We start from the raw sequence: 12,886 nt of genomic DNA on the forward strand, positions 1-12,886 counted from the left end.
TTTCAGAGTTTTTCATTATGTAGTCATAATTGATTGAATCATTGGCCACATGATTGAACTCAATCTCTAGTGACCATTCTCTCCCTGGAGGTTAGGAGGTCAGGTGATATCAGTGTCTTACAGCCTCAACCCTCTAATCACACAGTTCATCTTTCTGGCAAGACCAGCCCCCGATTTGAGTCATCTCTTCAGCATAAATTCAAGCGTGGTCCAAGGCTCCACCATGAATAATGTAGACACTCCTATAACTTGAAAATTCCAAGGTTTCAGGAAGTCAGAACAAAGGCCAGACAAATTTTTTTTATTGTAAAACTCATACTTTCTATTTGCTGTTGGATTCAGTTCGCTAAGAATTTTTGTGTCTATGTTCATAAAGGATAGTAATCTGGTTTTTAGGTTTTTTCCCCCCAGTGTAATTTCTTGGTCAGAGTTTGCTATCAGGATAATACTGGCCTCAAAATGAGTTGGGAAGTATTTCTTCTTCCTTTATTTTTTGAAAGATTTTATGCTTAGTAACATTTGCCAATGAAAACTTCTGGGCCTAGACTTTTCTTTGTGGGAAGATTTTTGATTATGGATTCAGTTTCTTTAATAGATGCAAGAATATTCAGGGTTTCTAATTATTCTTGAGTCAGTTTTGATAATTTTTATCTTTCAAGAAATTTATCCATTTTATCTAAGTTGTTTGAATATATTGGCATAAAGTTGTTCATCATATTCTCTTACCATTCTTGTGATGTGTGTCATCCATAGTGATGTGTGCTCTTTCATCCTGGTGGCTTTTTTTTTTTTTTTATTGGTAGTTTCTGTCTCTTTCATCAGTCTTAGAAGTTTATCAGTTTTGCTGACCTTTTTAAAGTCAGCTTTTAGTTTTGTTTTGTTTTTTTTCCCCCCTAAGTTTATTTATGTTGAGAGAGAGAGCAAGAATCCCAAGCAGGCTCTGCACTGTCAGTGCAGAGTCTAATGTGAGATTTGAACTCACCAGTCGTGAGATAATGAAATCAAGAGTTTGGGCCACCCAGGTGCCCCAGTCAGCTTTTGGTTTTATGGCTATTCTCCGTTGTTTCCTGTTTCTTATTTTGGTCATTCTTGTTCTTGTCTTTATTTTTTTCCTGTACTTCATAGTTTATCAGCCTCAGCACTTGACAATTTGGGCCAGATAATTCTGTTTTGAGCATCATAAGATGTTTAGCAGCATCCCTGACCTCTCCTTACCAAATGCCAGTGGATCTCCCTAGTTGTAATAACAGAATGTCTCCAGACATTGCCAAATATCTTCTGGTGAGCAAAATAGCCCACACTTGACAACCATTGCCCAACTTCTTTCAGTTTAGTGTGCTTCTTTTTCTAGCTTCTAAATGTGGAATCTCAGATCATTGATTTTGGACTCCACCCCCAACAAAAATATTTAAAGCTAAACATTTGTCTCAAAGCACTGCTTTAGCTGTATTGAGAAAATTTTGATTATGTTGCATTTTCTTTATTATCCAGTTGAAGGTGTGTGTGTGTGTGTGTGTGTGTGTGTGTGTATATATATATATATATATATATATATATACACACACATATATACATATACATATACATATATACACACACACACACACACACACATATACACACACACACACACCTTCAAGTGGATATATACACACACACACATACACACATACACACACACACACACACACACACACACACACATATATATATATATATATTTTAAAGATTTTATTTTTTTAAGTAACGTGGGACTCAAACTTACAGCCCTGAGATCAAGTGTTGCATGCTCTACCAACTGAGCCAGCTGGGCACCCTTATTTTCTAATTTCTTTGTGATTTGTTCTTTAACCTGTAACTTCTTATTTCCTTCCTCTATTTCTTTGAGTTTAATTTGCTCTTCTTTTCATAGCTTCTTAAGGTAAAAGAATTTACTCTGTATAATTTTAGTAGTGAAAATTATACTTTACAAAGTGTATAACTTAGGGATATTTATGTAGTGAGCCAGAAGATTTATCGGAGGCTTAAATTAGGGTGTTTGCTATATTTGAAATAAGAATTGCTTTTTACTGAATTAATTTCATATGTAATTAAAATTTTTCCCTGTTTATTGAAAGTGAACATGCAGAAAAACAAATCCTAAGTGTACAGTTTGATGAATTTTCACAAAGGTAAAGAAATAAAATATTACAGACTCTCTTCGAAGCCCTTCCCTTTGACTCTTTCCAGTGAGTGTCACCCTCTCCCTGAGGCAACCACTATTCTAACTTTTGATACTTTAAATTAATTTGGCCAGGTTTGAGCTTGTATGGGTGGAGTTACACAGTATATGTTTTTGTGTCTGCCTTTTTTCATCCAACATTATGTTGAAATTAGAAGATTCATCCATGTTATTGAATAAAAGGTGTTCATTTTCAATGCTCTGTAGTATTACATTGTATGAGTATTTCACAATTTGTTTATTCTACTATTGATGGACATTTGTTTCTAATTTTTGGCTAGTATGAAAAGAATAAGCATTGCTTTGTATGTTCTTTGATGAACATATATATTATTTTGGTATATGCCTATGTGTGGAGATGCTGAGTCCATGTAAGGATTGCATATATTCAGCTTTCATATGTAAGTTTTAAGGGAAATTTAATTGATTGTAGTTATTGTTACACATCCTTTTTAGACACTTGCTTTTTTTGTGACCTTAGTTATTACGGTAGTTACGCTTTTGTCATTGTTAAGGAAGAAGCAATATATTTCTTACAAGGCATTTTTCCTAAAAGCCTGCAATATTCAAGTTTTAGTGTTTTTATGGTTTTTAAAATGTAACTTTGATAGGAACAAATATACAAAATTACCTTCTTGAAAGAATTACTTTAATAAATAAGTCCTGGAGGTAAAAAGTATGACATAGGGAATATAGTCCATAAAATTGTAATAACATTGTTTGGTGACAGATGGTGACTACACTTACTAAGTGAGCACTGAGTAATGTATGGAATTGTTGAATCATTATGTTGTGTACCTGAAACTAGTTTAATACTGTATGTTAATTATACTTCAATAAAATTTAATTTAAAAAAGGAATAATTACTTTATTGCCAGTTAGCATGGTTTTCTTCTTTTACAGTGTTTTTCAAACTATCTCAGCACTAATGTGGCTGAAGTTTTCTGTTTTTCTTCTCCTTTAAATATATGTATATGAAATTACAAACTTTAAGATACAATTAGTAGATATTTGTTTAGCTTCAGAGAATGTGTTCTTTTCATTGTGTGGAGGGTAACATCCATAAGACATTTTAGGATTACAAAGCAAATAAAACAAAAATGTTAACAAATTTGGGGTTGGCTCATCAGTTCAACAAAGGTGGTGAGATCTTTCCTTTTGCTAAAAGAGAATATTAATTCTGGGAATAGCTGCTTTTATTTTTTTCCACGGTGGCACTACTCGAGCCAAACTGTTTTGTTCAGTTTCAGTCCTGTGCGTCACTTCATTGACTGCCACAAACTACAATCTAAAGAATTAAAAGTTTATGTATTAGAGCTCTGTTGTAGTCAATGAAAAGTCACAGATCTGGTTGAGATAATGATTCCCATTCAGACAGGGAATTCATTAGCATGTCTCTCTTAAAGGGATATTATTTGTGAAAAAGATTACCTGTGATTCAATGATAGAATGATAGAAATGTCTTTTCTCTGTCCTTGAAAGTTAAGCATTCAGAGTAAGGGTATCCGAAAGGCATACAATTCATTAGTGTTTGCTTTCAGAGGTGCATTTTATTTGGAGAAGAGAAGTGGGCTAACCCGATGGATTATTAGAACATCTCAGTTTTATAGAGAATTTATCATAATTGAGTATTTCAGTGGCACATTATTGGTAGGGTTTGTTTGGACACATAGGCTCAGAGAAGCAAAAAGAGGTTGTTCCTAGTATGTGATACTCATTTCTTGCCAACAGTATTTAGATCATTATTTTTTCTGTGTACACATAATTAGTCATCTTTCTCTCTGTCATAACCTAAACCTTGTACTATCTTCACAGCTGACTAAATGACCAAAATACTTATATTTTCTTTCAGTTTCTTTTTTCATCATTATGGTTGTTTATTTCCAGGCTCATTCTGAGTATATTGAGAACTTATTGATTTATTGCCCCATGTAGTATACTCAGTTGTTTTAGGTAGTATATTCTTAGTTTTGTTAAAAATAATAAGAGTAGTTGCAATGGCTGACATTTACTGAATATTTATTATGGTTACATGCTTTTACATATTTTTCTCTAATTCTCACAGTAACCCAGCCAAGCCACATGTTATTATTCCAGTTTTACAAATGAGGAAACTTAATCAGAGAGGTTAAATAATTTGTTTAAAGTTACACAGCTAGTGTGAGTGATGGAGTTAATAGACTCAGGACTTTTGTCCTGTAACACCACAGGTCTTTATGACCTATTAGTTGCTGTTCTCTGGTTTTGCTTTGGACATTACAGCTCTGCTTATTTTATTATTTTATTTTTATTTTTATTTTTTCTTCCAAGTTCTTATTTAAATTCCAGTTAACATACAGTGTAATACTAGTTTCTGGTGTAGGATTTAGTGATTTATCACTTACATACAACACCCAGTGCTCATCACAAGTGCCCTCTTTAATGCCCATCACCCATTTAACCCTCCCCCTGCCATCTTCCCTCCAGCAACCCTCAGTTCTCTATGGTTATGAATCTGTTTTATGGTTTGTGTGTCTGTCTTCACACCGCCCCATACTCATTGTTTTGTTTTTTCCAGTTCCACATATGAGTGAAATCATACAGTATTTGTCTTTCTCTGGCTTATTTCACTTAGCGTAATACTCTAGCTCCATTCATGTCACTGCAAATGGCAAGATTTCATTCTTTTTTATTGTTGAGTAATGGTCCATTATATTACATACGACAACTTCTTTATCCATTCATCAGTGGATGGACATTTGGACTCTTTCCATACTTTGGCTATTGTTGGTGAGGCTGCTATAAACATCGGGGTGCATGTATCTCTTCAAATTAGTATTTTTGTATCCTTTGGGTAAGTACCTAGTAGTATAAATTGCTGGATCATAGAATAGTTCTATTTTTAACTTTCTGAGAAACCTCCATACTGTTTTCCAGAGTGGATGCACCAGTTTGCATTCCTATCAGCAGTATAAGAGGGTTCCTCTTTCTTTCTCCACATCCTTGCCAACATCTATTGTTTCCTGTGTTGTTAATTTTAGCCATTCTGACAGGTGTGAGGTGATACCTCACTGTAGTTTTGATTTGTATTTCCCTGATGATGAGTGATGTTGAGCATCTTTTCATGTATGTGTTAGCCATCTGTATGTCTTTTTTGGAAAAAATGTTTATTCATTGCTTCTTGGCCTTTTGGCTGAGATCAAGTGTGGAAAAATGTTTATGTCTTCTGCCCATTTTTAACTGGATTATTTGGGGGTTTTTTTGGGTGTTGAGTTTTATAAGTTCCTTATATATTTTAAGTTACTAACGCTTTATCAGATATGTCATTTACAAATATCTTCTCCCATTCTGAAGGTTGCTTTTTAGTTTTATTGATTGTTGCCTTGCTCTGCAGAAGCTTTTTATCTTGATGAAGTCCCAATAGTTTATTTTTGCTTTTGTTTCCCTTGCCTCAGGAGACGTAAGAAGTTGCTACGGCCAATGCCGGAGAGGTTTTCCTCTAGGATTATGATGGTTTCCTATCTCACATTTATTTTGAATTTTGAATCCATTTTGAATTTATTTTTGTGTGTGGTATAAAACAGTGGTCTAGTTTCATTCTTTTGCATGTTGCTGTCCAGTTTTCCCAACACCATTTCTTGAAGAAACTCTTTCCTTGGATATTCTTTCCTGCTTTGTTGAAGATTACTTGGCCATGTAGTTGTGGGACAGCTCTGCTTGTTTACTTATGCTCCTTTCCACTTGGTATGTCCTCTCCCTGTCAGGTCCAGCCTCTACTAGTAGCAAATAGTCCATCATTTAAGATCCATACCAAATGCCACCTTTTTCTAAAGTTTACCCTGGTAGCCATATTTGGGAAGTAAATTCTGCCTTGTTTGTTTGTGTTTGTTTATTTTGGTGGGGGAGGGTCAGAAGGAGAGGGAGAATCTCAAGCAGACTCCATGCCCAGCACAGCCTGACACAGGACTCCATCTCACAATCATGAGATCATAACCTGAGCCAAAATCAAGAATCAGATGTTTAACCGACAGAGCCACCCAGGCGCCTCAAATCTGCCTACTTTAAACTCCCATAACACTTTGTACCTTTCTTTATGTATTTATTTCGCCTTGAGTTATAATTATTAGTATACATGTCTTAAATTTACCAGAGACAGTCTTTGATTCCCTGTAGTCTAAGACAGTCTTAAAGATACACATTATTTGTTTACTTGATATTACAGGCAAAAAAGCCATGAAAACAGAAGTACTACTGATAGATTTTTTTTAAAAAGTGTAAGAACATGACAGTATGGTAAAGATTAGTTCACACACAATCATTTTTGTTTCTTGATATTTGGAAATATTGTTAAATGCTACTAGGGGTATAACTAGTATGATGTGCATTTCTTGGTTTGATGAAAAAGTTCATATTCTTAGCTGTCATTTTATATTTTTTTAGAAACAAGACAAATAAAAGTCTGAGAGAGGTGGGAAGAACCTGCTGTTTTAATTTTGTTCACAGCAGTGGGTCAGATTATGTTCTTTTGGTGCTAGCTTTGATAATAGGTTCAATGCAATATTGGAATTCAACAATTGGTTATCTTTGGGTATATATTATTTTGCATTTATGGCCATATGTGGGATCTCTAGACTGTTTAGATTAAGTTTATGGTAAGTAATCTACTTCTGTCTAAATAGGTTGTTTCCATTTATTATTTACTATTTCATTGTTTTTATTTTACTTGTTCTAGGTTTTCTTCTCAGATAAAGGCAGTTAAACCAAAACTTACTACAAGGGGGTGGGGAATTTCATTATTGATTACCCATTCAAATTTTGAACAAATTTTTTGTTTTAAATCTCTCTAAAATATGTCTTATTCCTCTTTTGACTTACTGATTCACTTTGACAAAAAAGAACTTAAAACTTTTTGTAAATGCTTATTGTAGTGATAGAGATTTGGCTGTAATTTACTTGTTGGGTTTTGAACTCTTAAGTCTGTTAAACGAAAGGTTCTATGTTTTTATAATTTCTTCCATCTGAATTGTACGTATCCTTGCTGTTAATTTGACTGAACTCTTGAAGCATCTTAAGATTTTTTTTTTAACCTCTTTTGAAGGAGAAGTCCTTTTATTAAGATAATCTTTTGAAAATGAACATTAGTCTTTTTTATCCTGTGTCACTTGGACCTTGTGATACTGCTAAGAAAGCAGAGGGTGGACAGGAGACAGTAACTCAAAAAAACCTTTGGCTCTTGAACTAAGACAGTGGGTAAAATTTCTACAAATTGAGATTGATGACAACACTCCTATTGTTTATTTGTTTTATTATTTAGTTAAAAAATTTTTTAACATTTATTCATTTTTGAGAGACAGCATGAGCAGGGGAGGAACAGAGGGAGAGGAAGACAGAGAATCCCAAGCAGGCTCCGTGCTATCCTGTCAGCACAGAGCCTGATGTGGAGCTTGAACCCATGAACCATGAGATCACGACCCAAGCTGAAATCAAGAGTTGGACGCTTAACCGACTGAGCTAGCCAGATGCCCCTAAAGTTTAGAAATGTAATTGTTAAATATCCATTGGAATGACAAATCAGATTAAGGTAATCAGTAATATTCTGAAAACAGTTGACATTAACCAGAATATATTAAATGATTAAAGTATTAGTTTCTGTGACAGGAACTTGAACTCTACTTTATAAAATTCTTGTTATCGCTAATGTTAAATTATTGTAAAAGTAATATATATTCATTCAAGAGAACTAGTATAACATAATTCTAATAATAGCTAACTTTAGAGTTTGTTATATTTTGCTATTCAGTGTAAACTATTTATTCCTCCTAACAATCACATGAGGCAAGTACTGTTACTTTTCCTATTTCATAGATGAGGAAACTGAGCACAGAGAAATGAAGACTTTAACTAGACCAAACAGTACTTGAACCCAGGAGATCTGGCCTAGAGTCTGGCCCTTAACCTCTCTTTCCAGGTAGTTAAGAACTTGAGTTTTGGGATAAGAAAGACCTGGGCTTAAATCCTGGTTACTACTTACACTCTTGGGACAAGAGCATGTCTCTTGACCTGAGGTTCAGTATTCTTGTTTATAAAACAAGGGTATTTGGGGGAGAAAATGAAATAATATATGGACTGCTTAGCACACTGTTTAGCAGACACTGTACTTGTTCAGTAGATGGTAAGTATTATAACAAATATTGGTAAGCAAAATGAAAAAAAAGGCCCAAAAAGAAAACAACCATTGTTAGCATTTTGGGGTATATCCTCCCAGTCTTTTAAAAGTGTGTTTCTTGGGGCACCTAGTGGCTCAGCTGGTTAAGCATCTTACTTTGGCTCAGGTCATGATCTCAGGGTTTGTGAGTTCAAGCCCCTCATCATACTCACTGCTGTCTGCCCAGAGCCTGCTTCACATCCTCTGTCCCTCTCTCTCTGCCCCTCCCCACTCCCTCAAAAATGAATAAACTCTTGAAAAAATAAAATCACTTAGCAGTAAGGCAAACCTTATTCAGCTTCTGTGCTAGCCAAAACATTTTTTCTCTCTGTGTTTAGGAGTGACTAAGTGGAGATGGAAGAGGACATAGAAATACATTTTTCTTTTTAAACAAAAATGGATTATATGTGAATTAAAAATCTACAGATCAGGGCTCCTAGGTGGCTTAGTTAAGTGTCTGTCTCTTGATTTTGGCTCAGGTCATCACCTCAGGGTTCGAGGACCCTGTGTCAGCTGTGCTGTCAGCCTTGAGTCTGCTTGGGATTCTCTCTTTACCCCCCTCTTTCTGCCCCTCCCCCTGACTCATGCACATGCACATTCTCTCTGTCTCAAATAAATAAACTTAAAAAAAATTTTTTTTTAATCTACAAATCAACAAAATGTAGGATAGGGGTAGGCAAGAAAACATGTGCTAGCATTAATTTTATTAAGATAACAGTGAGGGGCGCCTGGGTAGCTCAGTCAGTTAAGCATTTGATTTAGGTTGAGGTCATAATCTCACGTTCTAGAATTTGAGCCCCACATGGGGCTCACTGCTGTCAGTGCATAGCCCACTTTGGAGTCTCTGTATCCCTCTCTCTCTGCTCCTTCCCTGCTCACACTCTGTCTCCTCTCTCAAAAATAAATGAACATTAAAAAAAAGTAACAGTGAAACACCAGTTTCAGAATATTTAGTTGTTAACTGAAGACACTATATCTGAATGAATAATTCTAACGAACGTAGGCTATTTCTTCTTGATGAGTGTGATTGTAGAAGTCTGACTATGTATTGCATTGTTAAAGAAATTCTCTGGGTGTGGTACAGCAGTAACTAATCCCCCTTTCCATAACCTTAGCAACAAATGGCTAATGGTCTTTTTTGTTTTCCTTTTAGGTCTACACACAATGAGCTGGAAAAGAACCGGTGAGTCAGTGATGAGCGCAGCTTTCATTTTTGTTAAAAAGCAAACTCAGTGTTTTATCTGTGAAAATAATGTAATAGTACATATGTAGTTATAATTTTAAAATGTATAGCATATCATGAATCTGGTATGTATGTATTCTTTCCAAAAAAAATGACCTTAAGTAGTAAATTTATACCATCTAAACTGGAGGACCTCAGTAAATTTTTAAGCTCATTTGAATTTTGAGTTTATGGTGTAGCCTTCTTTCTTTCTGTTTCTAAAAACAGGTTAATTGTAATAGGCTATGGCTTAAATATGGTCATGCTATAGGATTAGGTTTCTGTAGTGTAGCTAACAAATATTATGACAAATCATAGGCCATTGAATTTCTCTTTTTTTGCAGTTTGTTTATTTGTTCATTTATTCATGCATTCAGCAATCTTTATCAAGCATGAACTATATGTCAGTGCCAGGCAGGCATAATGCTTTAGATAGAAAATATAAGAATGTGTGAGATAGTTTTTGTCTTTAAAGAACTTACAGCTTTCTGAGGGAAACAGGTAATTAAAATACTGTATAGTGTGGTAAGTATAGTAATGGAGTAGAGCATACTGAAAAATCATTTTGGAAAGTCATCTGATTTTCTTTTGAGGGAGTCTTAGAAGGCTCTAGAGACGATGGTGAGTGAGTGCTTTGTGTTGAAGAAACTATAAGAGGTTCAGTATGAGTACTGTATAAAAGATTATAGCAAGAGGCAAGCCAGGCTAGTTATTGACACCTATGCTAAAGAGTTTGGGTGTCTTCTGAGAGCAGTAGGGAGCAGTTGGATGATTTTAAGGTGAGTTGTCATGTGATCAGATTTGTGTTTTGGAAAATCACTTTGGCCATAGTGTGAAGAACTGGTTGATTGGAAGAAGGGATCTCAGACAAGAAAACTCTTTTGGAAGCTGTTGGAAGCTTCCAATGTAGGAGATAGAAGTAGCCAGAGTAAAGAGACTATATGGAGTAGAATCAGTAGAAATTGGTGGTTTGTTGACTATGGAAGTATTACTATTTACCAAGAAAAAGAAAGCAGGACGAGGAATTGTTTGGGAGAGAAGATGAGATTGTATGAGCAAAATATTGTTTTTGATACAGAGACTAGATTAATAACAACAAACTGGAATAATCTGCATCAGCCATTTCTGACAAATAAGATTTCCATGACCTTCAACTTTTTGTCCTTTTTTTTTTGTAAGTTTTTAAAAATGTTTTTATTTATATTTGACAGAGAGAGAGAGAGAGAGACAGAGCATGAGTGGGGGTGGGGAGCAGAGCGAGGGAGACAGAATCCGAAGCAGGCTCCAGGCTCTGAGCTGTCAGCACAGAGCTCGATGCAGGACTAGAACTCATGAACCATGATATCATGACCGGAGCTGAAGTCTGATGCTTTACCAACTGAGCCACCCAGGCACCCCTTGGTCCTTTTTTTTAAATAGAAGGGGCTTTATAGATTGACTAACCTAACTGCCTCATTGTAGATGAATTTAAATGTCAAATCCTCTTGAACAGGCTTAGCATAGTCCTCCAGGCTGACTTAGTGGCTTTTACCACTTTGCACAATGCTCTGTTCGTATCTCCTATTGTAAAACTTAATCAGGTAGTATTGTAATTACCTGTTCATGTCTCTTTCTGCCAAATGACTACAACTGCCTCAAAGGCAGGGATTCTGTTTTGTTCAATTTTGTAACCTCAGTACTTAGTATTTGATGCATTTACAGTAAGTGATGGCTTTAATATTGATGGATAAAACTGGAGCAAAGTTCAGTGGTCTAGTCCAAAACTGCTTTGTGGGAAAGATTTATGGCTAGATTAAACATGACAAAAACACCAAGAAATGACAGCTCTGAGGATTCTAAAATTAAAAACTTACATTGTACTTTAAATTAGAGCATCAAGACTGTATTTTGGATCACATTTTAAAATACTGGTAAACACCTAGGGACATCTCGGTGGTTCAGTCGGTTAAGTGTCCAACTCTTGATCTCGGCTCAGGTCATGATCTCAGGGTTTGTGAGTTCGAGTCCCGCATTGGGCTCTGCACTGCTCAGAGCCTGCTTGGGATTCTCTTTCTTTCTCTCTCTCTCTCTTTTTCCCCCATTTGTACTCTTTCTCAAAATAAATAAACTTAACAAAATTAAAAAATAGAATAGTGGTAAGCATCCAAATGTAGTCCTTGGGAGACCTTCATTGGAAACCTGGTAAAAGCCTTTAACACTGAAGTGAAGAGACTCTTTAGTAAACTATTTGAAATGGAGCTTTTTAAACCTTTGAGTAAATTTTGTTTAATGCATTTCATGTACCAATTCTGACTTATTGATAACTTTATCACCCATATTATTACTTTGATTTGTCCTAAAGTTGTTTAATCTAGTATCTGTCTGTGGCACTGGTGTAACATGTGTAGCTTTTGATTACCTGGTCCTTATGTGATCTCCAGTATCTCCAGTGAAGGTTTTTGTTTTCATTTTATTTACTTAGGCCTAAGACTCTCTAGCTGATTTCCTACCCTACCTCACTTAAGACATGATTCCTCATCCTCTGTTGTCTTCTTCTTTCTCCCTTCTCTCCTTTTCTTTCTCCTTTCCTCTCTTCCCTGAGGCTTAATTGAAAGGTAATATAAACTTAACCTTTCCAAGATGTATTTGTTCTTTTTTTTTAATTTTTTAAATTTTATTTATTTTTGAGAGAGAGACGAGCATGAGCAGGGGAGGGGCAGAGAGAGAGAGAGAGAGAGAGACAGAATCTGAAGCAGGCTCCAGGCTCTGAGCTGTCAGCACAGAGCCTGACGCGGGGCTCGAACCCACAAACCGTGAGATCATGACCTGAGCCAAAGTCAGACGCTTAACTGACTGAGCCACCCAGGTGCCCCTGTATTTGGTTTTTTAAAAAATATTTATTTTTGAGAGAGAAAGAGAGCTGGCAAGCAAAGGAGGGGCAGAGAGAGAGGGAGACAGAGGATCTGAAACAGGCTCCATGCTGTCAGTGCAGAGCCCAACACAGGGCTTGAACCCATGAAGCATGAGATCATGACCTGAGCTGAAGTCAGATGCCCAACTGACTGAGCAACCCAGGCACCCCAAGATGTATTTGTTTTTAGAAGGGGTAGTTATCAATATAAATAAATCTCAAATTTAATGGTGAGTAACAAAGAAGAATCCGTTTTAATAATCAATCCATTTTAATAATCTATACTCCATTTACGAAAAGTTAGAGGCTTGCAATCTAGTGAAAACCAAAAATATTGGTAAGCACAGGATAATTTAAAGGGAGAGAGGT

The 12,886-nt window shown here is 35.7% G+C and overlaps 1 protein-coding gene across 2 annotated transcripts in view; it reads left to right on the forward strand.

Annotated features, from left to right (window-relative positions):
* Positions 1-12,886, forward strand: part of MXI1 (MAX interactor 1, dimerization protein) — an 81,964-nt gene that overhangs the window by 34,411 nt on the left and 34,667 nt on the right. For both annotated transcript variants that reach the window (XM_043597484.1, XM_043597485.1), the window contains exon 3: positions 9,559-9,588. In XM_043597484.1, coding sequence (XP_043453419.1) covers positions 9,559-9,588 — 30 coding nt within the window. The remainder of the gene's footprint in view (positions 1-9,558; positions 9,589-12,886) is intronic.

The sequence above is a fragment of the Prionailurus bengalensis genome, chromosome D2, assembly GCF_016509475.1.
Source record: "Prionailurus bengalensis isolate Pbe53 chromosome D2, Fcat_Pben_1.1_paternal_pri, whole genome shotgun sequence".
Taxonomy (NCBI): Eukaryota; Metazoa; Chordata; class Mammalia; order Carnivora; family Felidae; genus Prionailurus; species Prionailurus bengalensis.